The 22,652-nt window shown below is 44.3% G+C and overlaps 1 protein-coding gene across 2 annotated transcripts in view; it reads right to left on the bottom strand.

Annotated features, from left to right (window-relative positions):
* Positions 1–22,427, bottom strand: part of pdk4 (pyruvate dehydrogenase kinase, isozyme 4) — a 77,629-nt gene extending 55,202 nt beyond the window's left edge. Inside the window, exons 1-2 of one of the 2 annotated variants that reach the window (XM_072575454.1) lie at positions 22,243–22,427; positions 11,789–11,930 (exon numbers count right to left, since the gene is read on the bottom strand). In XM_072575454.1, coding sequence (XP_072431555.1) covers positions 11,789–11,930; positions 22,243–22,426 — 326 coding nt within the window. In that variant the 5' untranslated portion in view covers position 22,427. Of the gene's footprint in view, positions 1–11,788; positions 11,931–17,421; positions 18,038–22,242 lie in introns of those variants that run through there. The other variant, XM_072575455.1, reaches the window with a different exon arrangement.
* Positions 22,428–22,652: the final 225 nt, after the last annotated feature.

Genomic DNA, 22,652 nt, shown 5'->3' with positions numbered 1-22,652 from the left:
TTGAGAAACATAAAAGACCACTGACAATTGCAGAATAACATTAGACCATAAACATGGGTTCCTGAGTGACCTGACCCCACCGCCTCCCCTGTAAAACATTTCCTCCTCTTAGATCAGCAACAGCTGGAAGAAAAAAACAACTCCTGATTTTCACATCACATGAAGAGCATCAAGAAAGGTCAAGTCCAATGCAAGCAATTCTGTTAAGTTCTCCTCCTATTCTCCACTCACTGATTCCAAACAATAGGCCTTTCCAGTACAGCAGAGCAGTAACTGTACAATTAAAACTTAATGTGCTACAAAGCAACAAACATCAAAGCAGAAGCAATTAATTAAAAGGGATGAGGAAACGGATGGGGGAAGAAAGAGGAGGGGGCAAGAGAGAAAGAAGAAACAGAGAGGAGGAGGAACTGAGAGAGGAAGGGAATGCAATGTACAAGAGGAGGAGGAAAGATAAGAGGGGAGGGGGGAAAGAGAGGAAGGGAGAGGGAGGGAAGGGAGAGAGGAAAAGGGGGAATAGGAGGGGAACGTGGGGGCTAAGAAAGAGTGAAGAGGGGGAGTAAGAGAGGAGGGGAAGAGAAAAGGGTGAAATGCGAGGAGGGGGAAAGAGGGGGAGTAAAGGGGAGGGAGTGAAGAGAGAAGGGACAGTAAAGAGGAGGGAATGGGTGAGAGGAAGAAAGAAGGCAAAAGACAGGAAGATTAGTGGGAAGCAAAAAAAGAGAAACCAAGGTTAAGAAAAAGGAAGAGAGAATACAGGGAACAGAGAGGAGGGGCACGGAAAGAGAAGGGAAGTAAAAGAAAGAAGGTGGAAGAGAAAGGGAAGAGAGTGGGGAAGAAAGTGGGAAGAGAGTGGAAGAGAGAGGGTGGAGTGGAGAGGGGAGAAGTAGCAGGAGGAGAAAGAAAGAAGGGGACAGGGTAAAGAAAGGGAGACAGCGATGACGAGGGGGCTGAGAGAAGGGGTAAAACAGGGACTGGGGAAACAGGAAGAGGAGAGGAAGAGATAAGAGAGAGAGGGGAGGGAAAGAGAGACGAGTGGGATGAGAAAGAGGAAGACAAATAGGAGGGGGAGGGGAGAGTGGAAGGGGAAGAGAGTGGAGGGGAGGATGAGAAGGAAGGAAGGAGAGGAAGGAGAGGAAGGAGAGGACAGGTGAGGGAGATGGAAGAGCAGGGAACAGTGAGGCAAGGGGAGGGCATTGGAAAGAGGGGAGAGGGTGGGCAAACGTAACAAAGAGAAGGGTGCAAGAGTGGAAAGGGAAAAGGGGGGAGAAAGAGTGAGGGGAATAGAGAGCTGAAACAAAAGGGGAAAGAGCAGGGAGGGAAAATGAGAGGGGGGAAATGAGAGAGGAGGGTGAATAGGGGGAATGAGAGAGGAGAGGAGTGAGAGGGGATGGGGACAGAAGAGAGAAGGTTGAGGAAAGAGAGAGTCTCAAACTATCGATAGTACTTTAAAGTTTGTCGACTCTGCAGCAATACCATAATGTTTATGAACAGAAGGCTAACACTTCATTCACTCACAAGGTTTAACCACAAAGCATCTAAAATTCATGCACAACAACATAGGTTTTAAAATGTCATACTCAGTATCATTTTTCTTGTCAGATAATTGAAAGATTTTGTTATTTTCCCCTATGTTCAATGCCAAGAGAATAAAGAATTCCGCACAATCTAGTAGGCCACTCATCAGTTTTATTTCTTTTTATATTTTTCAATATTTTGTGTAGCTGCTAAGGTCAAACTTTGCTTTAATACAAGATTAATATGTTTTTGAGTGATCTATATAAGTCAACTGAAACATTTTTCTTTAAAATTTTCTTAACTGTAGTACAAAGAACAAAGAACAGTACAGCACAGGAACACCTTCAGCCTATCAACCTGTGCCAACACATGATGCTTTTGAAACAAAAAACCTTTTGCCTCCAGGTGGTCTGTCAAGATGCCTACCACCTCCTCTGGAAGTGCATTCCAGGCACTTATCATCCTCTGTGTAAAACACCTAACTCTCACATCTCCTCTAAACTTTCCCCTTTTTACCTTTAACCTATATCCCCTAGTAATTGGCATTTCTACCCTGGAAAAAAAGACTCAAAGTATTCTTTCTATTCATGCTTCTAATAATTTTGTAAAATTCTATTAAGTTGCCCCTCAACCTCCAATGTTCAAGGGAATACTAATCAAGTTTATCCAATCTCTCCTCATAGCTGATACCCTCCAAACAGGCAATCTCCTGGTAAACCATTTCTGTGCTCTTTCCAAAGCTGCAACATCATTCTGGTCGTGTCACTCTAGAACTGTACACCATATCCTAAATGTGACCAACCCAAAGTTCTATACAGGTGCACATGACTTGCCAATTTTTATACTCTATGCTCTGACTTATGAAAGCAAGCATGCCAAATGACTTCTTGACCACTTGTGTTATCACTTTCAGGGAACTGTGGACCTGTATACCAGGTCCTCTCCATACGTTGATGCTTCGAAGGGTTCAGCCATTTACTGTATACTTCTGTCCCGTTGTAGACCTTTCAAAATGCAGAACTTTGCATTTGTCTAGATTAAATTGCATCTGCCATTTTTCCACCAAAATCTCCAGCCTATCTATATCTTGCTTTATCTTCCGGCAATCCTTATCACTATCCACAGCTCCCAGATTCTTTGTACCAATCAATCAACCTTTGTACTATAATTTTTTAGTAAATTATATTTTTACGATAAATTCTGTGTCCTATGATCCTGATGAAGGAGCAACGCTCCAAAAGCTTGTATTTCCATATAAACCTGTTGGACTATAACCTGGTGTTGTGTGATTTTTAACTTTCTGCGATCAAGCCAGTTCTGTATCCAGTTATCAGCTCACTGTGAATCCCATGTGACTCCACCTTCTATATCAGCCTGCCATGAGGCATCTTGTCAAAGACTTTGCTAAAGTCCATGTAGACAACACCTATTGCCTTGCTCTCAATCATCTGTGTCACTTACTCAAAAACTTTTGTGAGACATGACTCTTCCACACAAAACTATGTTGCCCAATGCTAATAAGTCTATATTTTTCAAACCTCAGTAAATCCTGTCCCTAAGAATCTTCTCCAATAATTTCCCTCCCACTGATGTAAGGCTCACTGGCCTGTAATTTCCTCAATTATTCCTGTTCCCCTTCTTAAACAAAGGAACAACATTGGGTATTCTCCAGTCCTCTAGGGCATCTCCTGTGACTAAAGAGGATATAAAGATTTCATTCAAGGCACCAGCAATTTCCTCCCTTGCCTCAGTAGTCTGGGATAGATCTCATCATGTCCTGTTGGCTTGTCCACTTTAATGCTTTTCAAAACACCCAACACCTCCTCCAATATCAACATATCTCTCTCTAGACTCACAATCCTTCTCCTTGGTGAATACTGATGAAAAGTATTCATTAAAAAGCTCACTCACTTCTTCCAGTTCCACCCTCCTTTGTCCTTGAGTGGACCTATCCTTTCTCTAGTTACCATCTTCCTCCTTATCTACATATAAAGTGTTTTGAGATTTTCTTTAATCCTGTTTGCCAAAGACATTTATGGCCCCTTTTAGCTGTCCTTAAATCCTACTTTAAGTTCTTTCCAGCTTTCTTCTTATTCTTCAAAGAATCTGTCTTCAGTTTCCCCAGCCTAAGATATGCCTCCTTTTTCTTGTTAAGTAAGCTCATGAATTTTCTTGTTATCCAAAATTCCTGAATTTTGCCATTCTTATCTTTAATGTTCACAGGAACATTCTGGTCCTGTACTCTAATCAACTGACCTTTAAAAGATTCTCACATCACAGATATGATTTGCCCTCAAACAGCCCTCCAATCTACATTTTCCAGTTCCTGCCTAATGTTGCTAAAGTTAGTCTTCCCCCCATTTAAAACTTTCACTCAAACGCTATTCTTATCTTCAGCCATAAATAACTTAAAACTTACAGAATTATGATCGCAATTCCAAAAATGTTCCCCCACTGAAACTTCAATCACTTGGCTGGGCTTACTCCCCAATGCCAGGTCCAATTTGGTCCCTTCCCTCGTTGATTATTATATATTGCTTCAAGAAAGCTTCATGGATGTATCTAACAAATTCTGGATTTGAGTGGTGCTGGAAGAGCACAGCAGTTCAGGCAGCATTCGAGGAGCAGTAAAATTTGGGCAAAAGCCCTTCATCAGGAATACAGGCAGACTGCCTGAAGGGTGGAGACCCTTCAGCATTGTATTTCGCACTTATGTGATGTGCTCTCCCATCATTGAGGATGGGGATATTTGTAGACAATCTGTTGTTATTCAATTGTCCACCACCATTCATGACTTGATATGGTGGAGGGCAGAGATTTGATTGATCTATTGGGAGGCAACACTACCCCACTGACTGCCATTTTACCCTCTAGTGCCTACTTAATTAAAAATAAATTTCTATTAAATTAATTTACAGCTAAGTAGATGGCCCCTAGTATTAGATTCTCATTAAAAATACTAAATACACAATTATATAAACAACAGTCTGGGTACGTTTCTAAATCCCAGTATTGTACTCTGCCAGTAGCCTAAATCCCACAACTATAAAATCTTATGGATATCAACCATGTCTTTTTAAAAATTGGGAACTGAAATGAGAAAGAACATTTTTTTTAAACTTAAAGAGGTGTTTTGTCAAGAATAGTGTAAGTCTTTAAAAAGAAGTAACCTGACACCATTCAATTATAGTAAACAACTGCTAGAAGCAGAAATTGGGGTTGCATTGTTGATGATTTGGAGCCAAGGGTGATGCAGCCTTTGTTGGTAATGAGTAGTTGACTTGTCTGTGGACTAGTAACCAATTATCAATGACAGAGACCTTTATGACTGCCGAAAACTATGTGAACAGTTTTCAGGTAATTGAACGGCTTGGAGCTAGAAACAAGTTGCAGTGTGAGCAAAGTGTTCAGTTCTTTCCTAGCTTAGAAGCAGTCATTCTGTTCTCTGCAGTCAAAGCTTAGTGTAAACATGAAGAAACCAAGTTTATTTTTCCTGTACAGTTGTTGTCAGTTGTGACTTTTAATCGATAAGTCAAAGCTTTCTTTTTTATAACAAAATGAGCCACCTTCTGTCCCTTACCAGTTTATTGAAGGAACCAGAAACAACCAAAAGGCAATTACAGTGTTGGCCAGCAGAGGGCCATAAGAATGGCCTCAAGAACAGCACCTGAGAACAAAGACTATTGAACTGTCTTTCTAGTTTATCTCCCCTCTGTCCATAATCTATTTTATCCTGTCTGTCTGTGTGCACGTAAGGGGAAATTTATTAACAGATTAGTTTCAATTATAAGTATTATATGTTGATATATATAACATTTTACCTGCAGCTAGAGTCTAATTACTTATAATAAATAGTGATTCTGGCTTAGTGCAGAAACCTGGTCCATACATTATATCAATCAATGTACAAAAGTCAGGTAACTTGGGGAACTTTGCAGATTTTCTAACTTATGTGACAACAGTGAATTACACGTTTCCTGCATTTTACTTGCCAACTTACTTTGCAATGGTCTGTCCTTTTTTGCTTAATTCACTTGCCTGATCATTTTCTCAAATGGCAGAAAGAATGTCTTCGTTATCTGAAGATGGATGCAAAAACTTCAGCATTGTATTTCGCACTTATGTGATGTGCTCTCCCATCATTGAGGATGGGGATATTTGTAGACAATCTGTTGTTATTCAATTGTCCACTACCATTCATGACTTGATATGGTAGGAGGGCAGAGATTTGATTGATCTATTGGGATTGCATATAACTGTTTATTGCATGCTGCTTCCACTGTTAGGCATGAAAATAGTCCTGTAGTATAGCATCACATGTTAATGTCTCATTTTTATGTATGTCTAATGCTACTCCAGGCATGCAATCTTGTGATGTTTATTGGAGCAAGGTTGATCACTCAGCCTGATGTTAATGGTAAAATGGAGGTTGTAAGGTTACAGATTGTGCTTGAATACATTTTTGCTAATGCTGACCCCCACACATCTCATGAAAGACCGATCTTGAGATGTCTGTCCCAGTTAGCATGGTGGTAGAAGTTATTCTCAACATGAGAACAGGATTTTATTTCTTCAAAGACTTTAGCATATTCACTCCTGCTGATACTGTCATGGACATTGGTGAAGAAAAGTTGAACTAGATTTTTCCTTCCTGATAGTTCCATCTCCACCTGGTGCATACCCAGTCCAGTAAGTATGCTCTATTAGACTCAACCAGCATGGTCAGTAATAAAACTACCAATTTACTCTTCGTAATGGACACTGAAACCTTTCATCCAGGGTACTTTCTTTGCCACTCTCCACACTTCCTTCAAGTGCTATTCAACATAGAGTCAAAGAGTCATAGGGATGTATTGCACGGAAACAGACCCTTCGGTCCAACTCGTCCATGCTGACCAGATATCCCAATCCAATCTAGTCCCATTTGCCAGCACCCAGCCCATATCCCTCCAAACCCTTCCTACTCATATACCCATCCAAATGCCTTTTAAATGTTGCAATTGTACCAGCCTCCACCACTTCCTCTGGCAGCCCATTTCATACACATACCATCCTCTGTATGAAAAGTTGCCCCTTAGGTCTCTTTTATATCTTACCCCTCTCACCCTAAACCTATGTCCTCTAGTTCTGGACTCCCACACCCCAGGGAAAAGACTTTGTCTATTTACCCTATCCATACCCCTCATGATTTTATAAACCTCTTTCAGGTCACCCCTCAGCCTCCAATGCTCCAGGCAATACAGCCCCAGCCTATTCAGCCTCTCCCTACGGCTCAATTCCTCCAACCCTGGCAACATTCTAGCAAATCTTTTCTGAACCCTTTCAAGTTTCACAACATCTTTCCAATAGGAAGGAGACCAGAGCTGCATGCAATATTCCAAAAGTGGCCTAACCAATGTCCTGTACTCAATAAAGAGGAACTTCTTCCCACACTTTCCTGGAGTTCTACAAAGGGGTGTACCCTAAACCCTCCTTCCACAGATAATCTCTCCAACATTGTCCTGTACAGGGCAAAGATGGAACCTGTCAAAACGTTGCAGTAAAAATTTGTGTGTGTAGCTGTGTGTGTGCGCTCGTGTGTGTAGCTGTGTGTGTGCTGTTTTGAGACTCACCTTCCAAAGACAGCAGCAGTCTAACTGTTGATGTCCAGTCTGACTGCCCTGGCGTGGGGGGGATGGGGTAGTGGTCAGCAGGAGCGGACGGGGAGAAGCGGACACTGGGTGGGGGCGCACACAGGTCGTAGGGGCAGATGGAGAGGTGGGGGCGAATGAGGTTGAGGACAATCGGGGGCGGGGCACAGATGGGGGGGGGCGAATGGTGGGAAGGGGCAGTTAGCAGGAGGGGGTGGGAGTGGAAGGGAGTGGCAGACAGGTGCGGGGGATCGTGCGCAGTGTGCTGCTGCCTAGTCTCCTGAGGGGGGAGCAGATTTTGCAAGTGGTCACTGTGTCAATCCCATTAAACAGATGGGGGGGCAGCGCGGTGTGGAGGCTTCAGCAATACTGCAGGTCCTTTACACACAAGTGTAAAGTGCTCAGAAACAAACCCTGAGACATAGAGAGGGAGCAAGGCAGGCAGCAAGGAGAAAGGAAACTTCAGGAAACTCTGAGCCCCAGAGGAGAGAAGTTGAATCAATTAAGTGAATAATCAATTATCTGAACAAAATAGTGCCCACCCATCTCGGTCGGATAATCGAGGTTCCTCTGTACTCTGACCAAGAGAGGAAAGCATACCAAACGCCTTCCTCATTATCCTATCTACCTGCAACTCTACTTTCAAGGAGCTAAGAACCTGCACTCCAATGTATCTTTGTTCAGCAACACTTCCTAAGATTTTACCATTCAGCAAGTCCTGCTAAGATTTGCTTTCCTAAAATGCAGCATCTCACATTTATCTGAATTAAACTCCATCTGCCACTCCTCAGCCCATTGGCTCATTGGCCCATCTCATCAAGATCCCATTGTAATCTGAGTTAACTGAGGTCCACTACACCTCCAATTTTGGTATCAGCTGCAAACTTACTAACTACACCTCTTATGCTCACATCCAAATCATTTATATATATGACAAAAGTAGTGGACCCAGCACCAATCCTTGTGGAATCCCACTGATCACAGGCCTCCAGCCTTCTATCTCTGACCCAGTTCTGTATCCAAACGACCAGTTCTCCTTGTATTCCATGAGATCTAACCTCGCTAACCAGTCTCCCATGGGGAACCTTGTCAAAAGCCTGAATGAAGTCCATATAGATCACGGCTACCGCTCTGCCCTCATCAATCCTCTTTGTTGAAGTAACAAAACTGAATCAAGTTTGTGAAACATGATTTCCAACGCACAAAGCCATGTTGACTATCCCTAATTAGTCCTTGCCTTTTCAGATGTCACCATCTATTTCCCTATATTCTATATCTTCCACGTCCTATTCCACAGTAAACACTGATGCAAAATATTCATTTAGTATCTCCCCATCTCCTGCATCTCCACACAAAGGCTGCCTAACTGATCTTTGATCGGCCCTATTCTCTCTCTAGTTACCCTTTTGTCCTTAAAGCATTTGTAAAAACACTTTGGATTCTCCTTAACCCAATTTGCCAAAGCTATCTCATGTCCCCTTTTTGCCCTCCTGATTTCCCTCTTAAGTCTACTCCTACTGCCTTTATACTCTTCTCAGGATTCACTCGATCTATCCTGTCTATACCTGACATATGCTTCCTTCTTTTTCTTAACCAAACCCTCAATTTCTCTCGTCACCCAGCATGCCCTATACCTACCAGCCTTTGCTAACAGGAATATACTGTCTCTGGATTCTCATTATCTCATTCTGAAGGCTTCCCATTTTCCAGCCGATCCTTTACCTGTGAACATCTGCCCCCAATCAGCTTTTGAAAGTTAGAGTCATAGAGTCATAGAGATGTACAGCATGGAAACAAACCCTTCAGTCCAACTCATTCATGCTGACCAAATATTCCAACCCAATCTAGACCCACCTGCCAGCACCCGGCCCATATCCCTCCAAACCCTTCCTACTCATATACCCATCCAAATGCCTTTTAAATGTTGCAATTGTACCAGCCTCCACCACTTCCTCTGGCAGCTCATTCCATACACGTACCATCCTCTGTGTGAAAAAGTTGCCTCTTAGGTCCCTTTTATATCTTTCCCCTCTCACCCTAAACCTACGCCCTCTAGTTCTGGACTCCCCGACCCCAGGAAAAGACTTTGTCTATTTATCCTATCTATGCCCCTCATAATTTTGTAAACCTCTATAAGGTCACCCCTCAGCCTCCGATGCTCCAGGGAAAACATCCCCAGCCTGTTCAGCCTCTCCCTGTCGCTCAAATCCTCCAACCCTGGCAACTTACTTGTAAATCTTTTCTGAACTCTTTCAAGTTTTACAACATCTTTCTGATAGGAAGGGGACCAGAATTGCACGCAATATTCCAACAGTGGCATAACCAATGTCTCGTACAACCGCAACATGACGTCCCAATTCCTGTACTCAATACTCTGACCAATGAAAGAAAGCATCGCATTTATCTGAATTAAACTCCATCTGCCACTTCTCTGCCCATTGGCCCATCTGGTCAAGATTCTGTTGTAATTTGAGGTAACCTTCTTCGCTGTCCACTACACCTCCAATTTTGGTGTCATCTGCAAACTTATTTACTGTACCTCTTGTGCTCGCATCCAAATCATTTATGTAAATGACAAAATGTAGAGGACCCAGCACCGATCCTTGTGGCACTCCACTGGTCACAGGCCTCCAATCTGAAAAACAACCCTCCACCACCACCCTCTGTCTTCTACCTTTGAGCCAGTTCTATATCCAAATGGCTAGTTCTCCTTGTATTCCGTGAGATCTAACCTTGCTAATCAGTCTCCCATGGGGAATTAGATTAGATTACTTACAGCGTGGAAACAGGCCCTTCAGCCCAAAAAGTCCACACCAACGCGCACCCACCCAGATCCATTCCCCTACATTTACCCTGCACCTAACACTATGGGCAATTTAGCATAGCCAATTCATCTAACCTGCACATTTTTGGACTGTGGTAGGAAACCGGAGCACCCGGAGGAAACCCACGCAGACACGGGGAGAATGTGCAAACTCCACACAGTCAGTCACCTGAGGCAGGAATTGAACCCGGGTCTCTGGTGCTGTGAGGCAGCAGTGCTAACCACTGTGCCACCCACAATCTTGTTGAACACCTTACTGAAGTCCAAATAGATCACATCTACCACTCTGCCCTCATCAATTCTCTTTATTACTTCTTCAAAAAACTCAATCAAGTTTGTGAGACATGATTTCCCACGCACAAAGCCACGTTGACTATCCCTAATCAGTCCTGGCCTTTCCAAATACATGTACAGTTCTTACCTGATACTGTCAAAATTAGCTTTTCTCCAACTTAGAACTTCAACTTTTAGATCAAGTCTATCCTTTTCCATCACTATTTTAAAACTAATAGAATTATGGTCACTGGTCCCAAAGTGCTCCCCCACTGACACCTCAGTCACCTGCCCTGCCTTATTTCCCAAGAGTAGGTCAAGTTTTGCACCTTCTCTAGTGGTCCATCCACATAATGAATCAGAAAATTTTCTTGCACACACTTAACAAATTCCTCTCCATCTAAACCCTTACCACTATGGCAGCCCCAGTCTATGTTTGGAAAGTTAAAATCCCCAACCATAACCGCCCTATTATTCTTACAGATGATTGAGATCTCCTTACAAATTTGTTTCTCAATTTCCCGCTGATTATTCAGGGGTCTATAATACAATCCCAATAAGGTGATCATCCCTTTCTTATTTCTCAGTTCCACCCAAATAACTTCCCTGGATGAAGAAACACTGATTCATCAGTCAAGGGAAAGCAGTGGGTCATGATCAGCAAGAGGTTTCCTTGCCTATGTTTAGCTTGATATCGTGAAACTTCATGAGGTCGGGTTCAATGTTAAGAAATTCTAGTTTAATTCCTTCCCAACTGTATACCTCTATGCTGCCATCTCAACTGTGCTTGTCTTACCAGTCCGGTATGAAACATCCAGGAATGGTAATTGTGTTGCATGGCATCTATAAAAGTATAATTTTGTGATAATGACAATGGTAGACTGTTGCATGAGCAATCCCTGGGACAACCACCCAATTTTGGTATAAATCCCCTGTTGGGTTGACAGGGCTATTGCTATTATTGATTCCTAGTTGGATACTGGGTGGTCCATTTGGTTCATTCCTTCGTTTAGACTTTGTAGAATTTTAATACAGTTAAGTGAGTTGCTAGGCCATTTCAGAAGGCAGCTAAGAGTCACCTACAACTCTATTGGTCTGGAGTCACATGTAAGCCAGATCAGGTAAGGACAGTAGACTTCCTTAGTGGTAGACCTCCAGATTGGTTAGGCTAGATTTTCATTCCAGATATTTACTGAATTCAATTTCACCATCTACAATCTGAGCCCATTTCCTGGATTACCAGTCCAGTGACATCTCTGCTATACAGAAAAATTAACATGTTGTGAGAAATCAATCAAAGTATAAGAAGCATATACAAAATCATAAATTGCTGGAAAAACTCAGCAGGTCAGGCAGCATCTGTGGAGAGAAAGCAGAGTTCACATTTCACATCCCTTTCTTCAGATATTGAGAAGCATAGTGCTGATTAATGTCAAATCTGTCCACAAAACAATGTCACTCAATTCACTCTCTTGAATAGTACACTATAATCTAAAGTCAAATAAAAACATTTTACTATACTTGACCTATTTTTCTCATCACTCACCAACTTTGAACAGTTTGAACAGATGGAGTTCCCAGCAAATTATCTGGAAGTATGTTGATTTCCTTCATGATATTTGAAAGCCGTACTGGAAGTTCTTGTCGTAGAAAGATGAAAGAGGTCTTTTCACAACCGTTTCTGGTACCTAAGGTAAATAGCGTTATTCAAGTCTTCAGCAAAAGTGTTTTGATCAAGATTACTGTATAGATTGTCAAAGATCAAGTTATGCCTTCAATTACAAGATTGATAAGGGAAAATTGAAAAGAGAAGTCCTGTATAAAATACCCTCAATATTTACAAGATGGTGATCTACCAAGCATTCTTAATTTAATCTTACTATATCAGGCACACAATGATGTGCAAAAGAATACACAGGTGATCAGGAGGTGATGACTTAATGGAATTGTCACTGGATTAATAATATAGAGACCCAGGTAATATTCTGTGGTCCTGCATTCAAATCCCACCAAGGCTGATGGTAGAATTGAAATTTTATAGAAATCTGCAAGTAAAAGTCTGATGATGACCATGGAACCAATGTCAATTGTCATTGTGCCCTTTAGGCCTAACCTGATCTGGCCTACATGTGATTTCAGACCCACAGTAATGTGGTTTTCTTCATTGCCATCTCAAATGGCCTAGCAAGCCATTTAGCTTATTTGACCTCTAAAAAGTATTCAGGAAAAAAATGGGTTAAACCAGATGGATCCAGCAACAACTAAAGCATTGACTAAGGTACTGGAGACAACAATGACAAACACAATGACCCTGCAAAGTCCTCTTGAATAACTTCTGGGGGGGCTTTTGCCAAAATTGGAAGAAGCTAACATTGAGAGAGCGGTCTCAAGCAACAGCCTAATATAGTCATACTCATTGAATCATAACTTACAAACAATGTCCCACATCATCGGCATTCCTGGGTATGTCCTGTCCCATTAGTAGGATAGACCCAGAGAGGTGGTGGCATAGTAATAGAAAGGTGCGAAGAAGTTGCCCTCAGAGTCTTTAGCATTGTCTCCAGGTTCCAGGATATCAGGTTAAACATGGGCAAGGAAACCTTCTTGTGATCACCATGTGCCACTCTACCTCAGTTGTCCTTCATGTTGAATAGCATTGAAGAACCATGGGGGATGGCAAGGGTACAGAAAGTACTCTGGAGTACTCAAGATGTGCTCAACATCACCACTACTGAGTGAGCTGGTCAAGCCCTAAAGGACAGATCTCCTAGACTGGGTCTGCGGCAAATGGTGAGGGAACCAAGAACATGAAAAACATACTTCTCTTCATCCTCACCAATCTTCCAGCCACAGATGTATCTGTCCAGAACTGTATCGGCAAGCATGACCACTAAACAGTTCTTTGAAGATGATTCATGTCATCAAGTTGAGAATACTCTCAATCTTGTTATAGAATCATAGAGTCAGACAGCACGGAAATAGATCCTTCAGTTCAACTCACCCATGCCAACCAAGTTTCCCAAACTGAACTAATCCCACTTGCGTGAGGTTAGCCCACATCTCTCTAAACTTTTCCTATTTATGTACCTGTCCAAATGTCTTTTAAATGCTGCAATTGTACCTGCATCTACCACTTTCTCTGGCAGTTCATTCCACATATGAATCACTGCCTGTGTGAAAATGTTGCCAGTCAGGTCTCTTAAATCTTTCTCGTTTTAAAAATATACTGCCTAGTTTTGAACTCCCCAACCTAATATGTATTACATAATAGGTTGCTGGTGCTTATCTGGCAATGTATCACTGCCTATACCCTTCCCTCTCAAAAGATCCAGCACAAGGTATTTCAAGGCTTTAGGGTGGAACTGCAATTTTAGCAGGATTCTCCCAATCTCCTCCCCTGGCTTTGGCGAAAATCCTGTGGTTCCATTGATTTCCTACAAGAGTTGCAGCAGGGAATTAGGAAAGTCTTTTAGAAAAGGAATTCCAGGTGAAGGTTTGTAAAGAGAAGTATATCTGCACACTTGAAAGTGCCAGAACCAGTATCTTCTTGCCTCAACACCATTCTACAAAGTAAGCACCTCTCACTGTTCCACACAGTTATCTCTCAGCCCCAGAGCTGTTTCTCCATCCTCCCTTCTTATCATCTGATCAAATTCATATATATTGAGTTGCTACCTTAATTACAGACTGATTGCTCAGTGTGCCAGTGAGAGTGTGCTACACTGGTGAAGGTTACATATTTCAGATGAGATCATGAAATGAAACCCTATCTGCTGTCTCAGACAGACATATAAGATCCCATGTTAATATCTAAAGAAGAGCAAGAAAGTTGTCACCATGTTCTAGCCAATAACTGTCCCTCAATCAGCATTAACAAAACTGAACATTTATTTACTCTGTGACAATCCATAACACAAAATGGCCTTCGTGTTGTATGCTACTATCACCATGCTAAATGGAATGGATTTCAAACTGATCTGCTAACTCAAGACCAGGCATCCATGAGACAATGTTGGCCATCACCAGCGGCAGAATTGAACTCCAACACAATCTGCAACTGCATGGCCCAGTACATCCCTTACTCAACCATCACCATCAAGCGAGGAGATCAACCCTGGTTCAATGAAATGTGCAGAAGGGCATGACAGGAGCAGCAGCAGACATACCTAAATATGATTAGATTAGATTAGATTAGATTAGATTAGATTAGATTACTTACAGTGTGGAAACAGGCCCTTCGACCCAACAAGTCCACACCGACCCACCGAAGCGCAACCCACCCAGACCATTCCCCTACATTCACCTAACACTATGGGCAATTTAGCATGGCCAATTCACCTAACCTGCACATTTTTGGAGTGTGGGAGGAAACTGGAGCGCCCGAAGAAAACCCACGCAGACACGGGCAGAATGCGCAAACTCCACACAGTCAGTCGCCTGAGGCGGGAATTGAACCCTGGTCTCTGGCGCTGTAAGGCAGCAGTGCTAAGCACCGTGTCACCGTGCCGTCCATTTTTTTCTTCATTTTCTTTTTTTTAAGACTTTACATCACAAAGATTATGCCAGGTCACAACCAGATAAAGCTACAAAACAGGACTACTTGTGTGACAAACAGCCAAAACAGCAAGTGATAGGGAGATCAAAGGAATTCTACAGCCAAAGGATCAGATCTAAAGTCAGCAGTCCTGCTACCTCCAGTCACGAACAGTGATGGGCACTTAAACAACTCACTGGAACCCATCCTCAATATGAAAGAGTCCAGCACATAGTGCAAAAGGTAAGAGTAAAGCATTTGGAACAATCTTTATCAGAAGTATCAAGTGGATCTTGATTTCCTATGAAGACCTGAAACCTGAATACAGGCTGAAGTACTAGTTGTTGTCAGGAACAACTGCTAAACAGATGTTCCTAATAACTTAGGTGGCAATAAAATGGCTTTTCGATGCAAATAACATGATAAAATGGCTTTTAGGCTGCAAATTGACAATTCTGCGACAGTTGCATAATTGACTAACCACAGTCAACTTCAATAAAGATTAGCAGACAATGCTCCCTTAACAGTATATAAATAACTAGACTGGATAGGACATTACTGGCCATCCAAACTGACCTTCAGATGCAGGTGCAAAGGCTCGAATAGTGATGATTTGGAGATGCTGGGGTTGGACTGGGGTGTACAAAGTTACAAAACACACAACACCAAGTTATAGTCCAACAGGTTTAATTGGAAGAACTAGCTTTCGGAGTGCTGCTCTTTCACCAGGTGGCTGTGGAGTACACAACTGTAAGACACAAAATTCACAGCAAAAGTTTACAGTGTGATGTAACTGAAATTATACATTGAAAAATACCTTGTTTGTTTGTTAAGTCTTTCATCTGTTAGAATGACCATGTTAGTTTCACTTCCTTCATATATAAATCACAAAACTTTTTTTAAAAGTTACATTCTCAGGTTAACTGTAACAATTGGTGTCAGCCCAGATAATGTGTTGAAAAGTGTTAGTCCCCTGTGTTCTGTTGTCTGGACCATAATGACAACAGAACACAGGGGGCTAACACCTTCAACATCTTATCTGGCTGACACCAATTGTTACAGTTAACCTGAGAATGTAACTTTTAAAAAATGTTTTGTGATGGACATTCTAACAGATGAGAGACTTAACAAACAATCAAGCTATTTTTCAATTTATAATTTCAGTTACATCACACTGTAAACTTTTGCTATGAATTCATTGGCTTACAATTGTCTACTCCACATCCATCTGATGAAGGAGCAGCACTCTGAAAGCTAGTGCTTCCAATTAAACCTGTTGGACTATAACCTGGTGTTGTGTGATTTTAAACTTGGTTACCGATGTAAGGGTGGCCTGAGTGTTGGGAAACAAAGCTGGTTCCCAGGAAATATCACTGGATCAAGTAACTGTCAAATAAAGTAATATTGTGTATTGACTGGTAATTGTTTGAATGTACTATGTGATCATGGCCTGTACCTTTCTTTAAGAAAAGTATAAAAATGTCTTTGTTTTAAGCAATGTATGCAGCTCCTCCGAGGAATACGGAAGTACACAACCTCTGTGTTTCCAGATGCTCTGTACCGCACCGTATAAAGAAATAAAGAATGAAGTCTTAAAGAACCAGACTGATTGTGAGTGCTTACTGACTGCTCACAGAACAGAGAGACCACCCTCCATCGCCCCACCCCCGGTGTCCAGATCTTCACCTCCAAAGATCACCAACGTCATGGATTTCAAGCTTCAGCCAATTCAATTCACTCTACACTGTATCAAGAAACAGCTAGAGGCACTGGATACTGCAAAGGCCATGGGTCCTGACAACGTTCTGGCAATTGGACTGAACAGTTGTGCTCCAGAGTTCACCACGCCACCCACCAAGCTGTTCCAGTATAGCTACAGCACTGGCATCTACCCGACAACATAGAAAATTTTCCATGAATGTTCTGTACACAAAAGTCAGGACAAATCCAATTACCATCGAAGGCTGTATACTGCAGATGTGGAAATCTGAAATAAACACAGAAAATGATTTTGAAATTCAACAATCTGGCAACATCTGTGGAGAGAGAAACAGGGATAATACTTTGAGTCTGAAATTCTCTTCTTCAGAACCACGGAGTTTCTCCAGCATTCTCTGTAGTTGTTCCAAATATGTCTATTCATCAGCAAAGTGATGGAAGGTGTCATCAGTGCTTGCTTAGCAATAACCTGCTCAGTGACAATCAGTTTGGTTTCCATCAGTGTCACTCAGCTCCTGACCTGATCACAGAGTTAGTTCTAACATGAACAAAACAAAAGGTGAATTCCAGAGATTTGGTGAGAGTGACTGCCTGTGACATCAAGGCCACAGCTGATCAAGTGTGGCATCATGGAGGCCTAGTAATGGGAATCAAAGGGATAATTCTCTGCTGGTAGGAGTCATGTCTGGCACAAAGGAAGATGGTTGTGGTTGAAGGCCAGTTATTCTGGCTTAGGAATTTCTTCAGAATTTCCTCAGATTACTATCCTCGGCTGCAATATCAGTTGCAATATCAAAGACCTTCCCTTCATTATAAGTGGGGTATTCACTGATACAGGTAGTTCTGGCAAAATACGCGTTTTGGCAGCACAATTTAGCTATAACATTGCTGAAGAATTAGGGAACGTTATTTTGGAGAACGCTTACCCATGTTGGCAATAGCGCGATTCCAGTGGGGGATCAGTTCACATGCTTCATTCTGGACATTTGCCTATGTGCGTGCCAAAATCTCCATTCATGCACTGACGTTTTCATCATTCTGCGCACGCGCCGGTGTCCACACATCCACGCAGAAGATACGGTGGGAGGAGGAGGAGGTAAGGAGTAAACGATTGGTGGGGATAGAGCCCCAAGAGAGAAAAGAACAGTTGGACAGACAAAGGAGAGGTAACGATCTGGCTAGAAGGGTGAATAGCTGTTAATGGGGTCTGTTAGTGGCTAACAATAGGTTGTGTGTAATAGCAGACTGTGAGATAACAAGGCCTGGTGTTGAGGCTTGGGGTAAGGACATGGGAGAGCTGAAGCCCGAAGTTGTTGACCTTGATATTGAGTCCAGAAGGCTGAAGGGTCCCCAAGTAGAAAAATGAGGTGCTATTCTTTCAGCTTGCAGTGAACTTCACTGAAGCACTGCAACAAGCCTGAGACAGATGCTGGCCAGGGAACAGTGTTGTGTGTTGAAGTGGCAAGCAACTGGAAGCCCAGGGTCATTTTTGCAGACAGGGTTTTGGTTTTGTAGTAACCTGATAAGATACATTAGAAATAGACACATAATTCTTAAATATTCTTAACACTGTGGCCTCAAATATAACAAACAAACATGTACTGCCTGTAAAGCCTGGCAGCAACTTTTGCTGAGCACACAGTTCAGCTAAATATGGAGCCTGTCACAGCCAAGAATGCAAAGAACCCAAAGTTGCACGTCACTTTACAAAAGAACACTAGATCATACCAAGGTCAGCATGTAAACATGAACAATATAATCTATATTACTGTTAGCAGCCTCAGTTGAGCTGCCAAGGTACTTGTACAGCAGCATGCTCAAAATGGAGCTAACTTGGTATTTGAAAATACCTTCATTAGCTGCTAGCCATTGCCAAACGGATAAGCAGTGCCATTTTATATTGTGCTATTTGCAAACAGTAGCAATGACAAAAAACCAAAACATCAACGAAAACAACCAAATTCAATCTTGGGCCTTTTCCATCGCCAAACCCTAACCACCGACACCTTGTCTTCTGCCTTGGGACCCTCCAAACACACGGGAACAATGTGGATTTCAATAGTTTCCTCATTTCCTGCGCCCCCACATTATCCCAGTCCCAACCTTCCAACTTGGCACTGCCCTTTTGAATGGTCCTACCTGTCCATCTTCCTTCCAACCTACCTGCTCCACCTCCTCTCTGACCTATCACTTTCTCCTCCACCTTCATCGACCTATCACATTCCCAGCTACCTTCCCCCCAGCTCCACACCCCCTCCCATTTATCTCTCAGCCCCCTTGGCCCACAAACCTCATTCCTGATGAAGAGCTTATGCTCAGAACGTCGATTCTCCTGCTCCTCAGATGCTGCCTGACCAGCTGTACTTTTCCAGCACCATACCTTTTGGCATCTAAGTATAGAGATGAGCAGTTGCAGATCTCAAAACTCATGGCACACTCCCAACAGATGGTTCGTTAAAAAATGCACAGATTCTATATTAGATTAACAAATGTAGTAACCTCACATCTGAAGGGTGGGAGTAGACTGGGTCCTCCTCATTTTGAATAGCAAGAGTGAATATTAAATCAATAGAATGTGGAACAGATTCAGGGCACACAGAGAATTTCTTCTAAAGAAGAGAAATAAGATTTTTCCACAACTCAGCCAAACACTTCCCCAGGGAAATAAGGAATTTGGAACATTGTGAGCAATTTCGGGCCCTGTATCTAAGGAAGTATGTGCCAACTTTAGATGAAGTATGGAGAATGTTTACGAGAATGACCCTGGGGTGAAAGACATGTCATATGAGGAGTCGTTAAGAACCCTGGGTCAGTATTCAATAGAGTTTAGAAGGTGAGGGGGGAAACGGACTGAAATTTACAGATTAGATTAGATTCTCTACAATGTGGAAACAGGCCCTTCGGCCCAACAAGTCCACACCGCCCCTCTGAAGAGAAACCCACCCAAACCCATTCGCCTACCCTATATTTACCCCTGACTAAGGCACCTAACACTGTGGGCAATTTAGCATGGCCAATTCACCTAACCTGCACATCTTTGGATTGTGGGAGGAAACCAGAACATCCGGAGGAAACCCACACAGACACAGGGAGAATGTGCAAACTCCACACAGACAGGCGGGAAGCAAACCCAGGACCCTAGTGCTGTGAGGCAGCAGTGCTAATCACTGAGCCACTGTACCACCTAAATTACCGAGAGGCCTGGATACAGTGGGTATGGAGAAGATGTTTCCACTAGGAAAAGAGTCTAAGTCCCAAGGGCACAGCCTCAGAATGAAGAGACATCCATTTAGAATGGAGATGAGCAGGAATGTCTTCAGCCAGAAGATGGTTAAACTGTGCAATTCATTGCACAGAGGACTGTGGAAGCCAAGTCTTCAAGTGCATTTAAGACACTTGAGATAGATAGGCTCTTGATTGATAAGAGGAATAAGGATTATAGGGAGAAAGCAGGAGAATGTGTTGAGAACTATATCAGGCATGATTAAATGGTGGAGCAAACTTGATCAGCGAAATGGCCTAATTCTGCTCTTACGTCTTTTGGAGAGGATCACACCAGTGGACAGTTCCACAGATTGATGCATAGGTTTCCAAATCCATGGTGAGAGGAGAAAATACAAGGGATAGAGAAATGGGGATCACAGAAGATGGGAGAGAACTGTGTATGGGGAAATTACAGGAAAGGAGAGAAGTACAGGACCTGGAGATTCTGGGGGTGCAGGAGGGAGTGTAGCATCTGGAGATCCAGGGAGAGGAGGGGACAGTACAGGATCTGGAGATCCCAGGGGGAGGAGGAGGAGGGAGTACAGGATCTGGAGATCCAGGGGGAGAAGGAGGAGGAGGGAGTACAGGATCTGGTGATCCAGGGGGAGGAGGAGGAGGAGGGAGTACAGGATCTGGAGATCCAGAGGGAGGAGGAAGAGGGAGTACAGGATCTAGTGATCCAGAGGGAGGAGGAGGAGGAGGGAGTACAGGATCTGGTGATCTGGAGGGAAGAGGAGGGAGTACAGGATCTGGTGATCCAGAGGGAGGAGGAGGAGGAGGAGGGAGTACAGGATCTGGTGATCCCAGGGGGAGGAGGAGGAGGAGGGAGTACAGGATCTAGTGATCCCAGGGGGAGGAGGAGGAGGGAGTACAGGATCTGGCGATCCCAGGGAGAGGAGGAGGAGGAGGGAGTACAGGATCTGGATATCCGGGGGAGGGAGTACAGGATCTGGTGATCCAGGAGGAGGAGGAGGAGGGAGTACAGAATCTGGTGATCCCAGGGGGAGGAGGAGGAGGGAGTACAGGATCTGGTGATCCCAGGGGGAGGAGGAGGAGGAGGGAGTACAGGATCTGGTGATCCAGGGAGGGGAGGAGGAGGAGGGAGTACAGGATCTGGAGATCCCAGGAGGAGGAGGAGGAGGAGGGAGTACAGGATCTGGAGATCCAGGGGGAGGAGGAGGGAGTACAGGATCTGGTGATCCCAGGGGGAGGAGGAGGGAGTACAGGATCTGGTGATCCAGGAGGAGGAGGAGGAGGAGGGAGTACAGGATCTGGTGATCCAGGAGGAGGAGGAGGAGGAGGGAGTACAGGATCTGGTGATCCAGGGGGAGGAGGAGGAGGAGGGAGTACAGGATCTGGTGATCCAGGAGGAGGAGGAGGAGGAGGAGGGAGTACAGGATCTGGAGATCCAGGAGGAGGAGGGAGTACAGGATCTGGTGATCCAGGGGGGGGAGGAGGAGGAGGAGGAGGAGGGAGTACAGGATCTGGTGATCCAGGAGGAGGAGGAGGAGGAGGGAGTACAGGATCTGGTGATCCAGGGGGAGGAGGAGGAGGAGGGAGTACAGGATCTGGTGATCCAGGAGGAGGAGGAGGAGGAGGAGGGAGTACAGGATCTGGAGATCCCAGTGGGAGGAGGAGGAGGGAGTACAGGATCTGGAGATCCAGGGGGAGGAGGGAGTACAGGATCTGGTGATCCAGGGGGAGGAGGAGGAGGAGGAGGGAGTACAGGATCCGGTGATCCCAGGAGGAGGAGGAGGAGGAGGAGGGAGTACAGGATCTGGAGATCCCAGTGGGAGGAGGAGGAGGGAGTACAGGATCTGGAGATCCCAGTGGGAGGAGGAGGAGGGAGTACAGGATCTGGTGATCCAGGGTGAGGAGGGAGTACAGGATCTGGAGATCCAGGGGGAGGAGGGAGTACAGGATCTGGTGATCCAGGGGGAGGAGGGAGTACAGGATCTGGTGATCCAGGGGGAGGAGGAGGAGGAGGAGGGAGTACAGGATCTGGTGATCCAGGGTGAGGAGGGAGTACAGGATCTGGAGATCCAGGGGGAGGAGGGAGTACAGGATCTGGTGATCCAGGGGGAGGAGGAGGAGGAGGAGGGAGTACAGGATCCGGTGATCCCAGGAGGAGGAGGAGGAGGAGGGAGTACAGGATCTGGTGATCCAGGGTGAGGAGGGAGTACAGGATCTGGTGATCCAGGGTGAGGAGGGAGTACAGGATCTGGTGATCCGGGGGGGGGAGGAGGAGGAGGAGGAGGAGGAGGGAGTACAGGATCTGGTGATCCAGGGGGAGGAGGGAGTACAGGATCTGGTGATCCAGGGTGTGGAGGGAGTACAGGATCTGGTGATCCAGGGTGTGGAGGGAGTACAGGATCTGGTTGGGTGCTAGGACTCAGCCAGACGCTGGACCAGGTTGCTCTTTGCCCACATCCCGGTAAGTGGAATAAATGCAGGACCTTCCAGCGCTTCAACCTCTCTCTTACCGAAGTCCAGGAATTGTTTCATGGAGAGCGGCGATGGCGAGAACTTAGAGAAATGCTCGAGCTGTCTAGGGGCAGCGTCCGGAGCCGGGGTCGGGGTCGGGGTCGGGGCTGAACTCCGGCCCTTCAGGAGCCACCGGAGAATCTTCATCGCGAGCCAGGAGCCAACTGCCACCCTGACTGACATCGCTCACAGCGAACCATCACTCGGTGCTGGGAATCTCTAGATTTCTATTGGTTGGACCTTGACAGATGGGCGGGACAATGGCCTTGATTGTGATGATTGGTCGCTGTTTAAGCTAATCACAATTGCCGTAGTCAGTACTGTTACACCATTGGCCACTCACACGATTAACGAAAGTCACGTGATAACAATTGGACGTTGGAACAAGGTTTTAGTGACGAAAAGATCA

This window comes from Chiloscyllium punctatum, chromosome 8, assembly GCF_047496795.1.
Source record: "Chiloscyllium punctatum isolate Juve2018m chromosome 8, sChiPun1.3, whole genome shotgun sequence".
NCBI lineage: Eukaryota > Metazoa > Chordata > Chondrichthyes > Orectolobiformes > Hemiscylliidae > Chiloscyllium > Chiloscyllium punctatum.
Note: the sequence above shows the minus strand (reverse complement) of the source record. Positions and strands in the feature narration are given on the sequence as shown.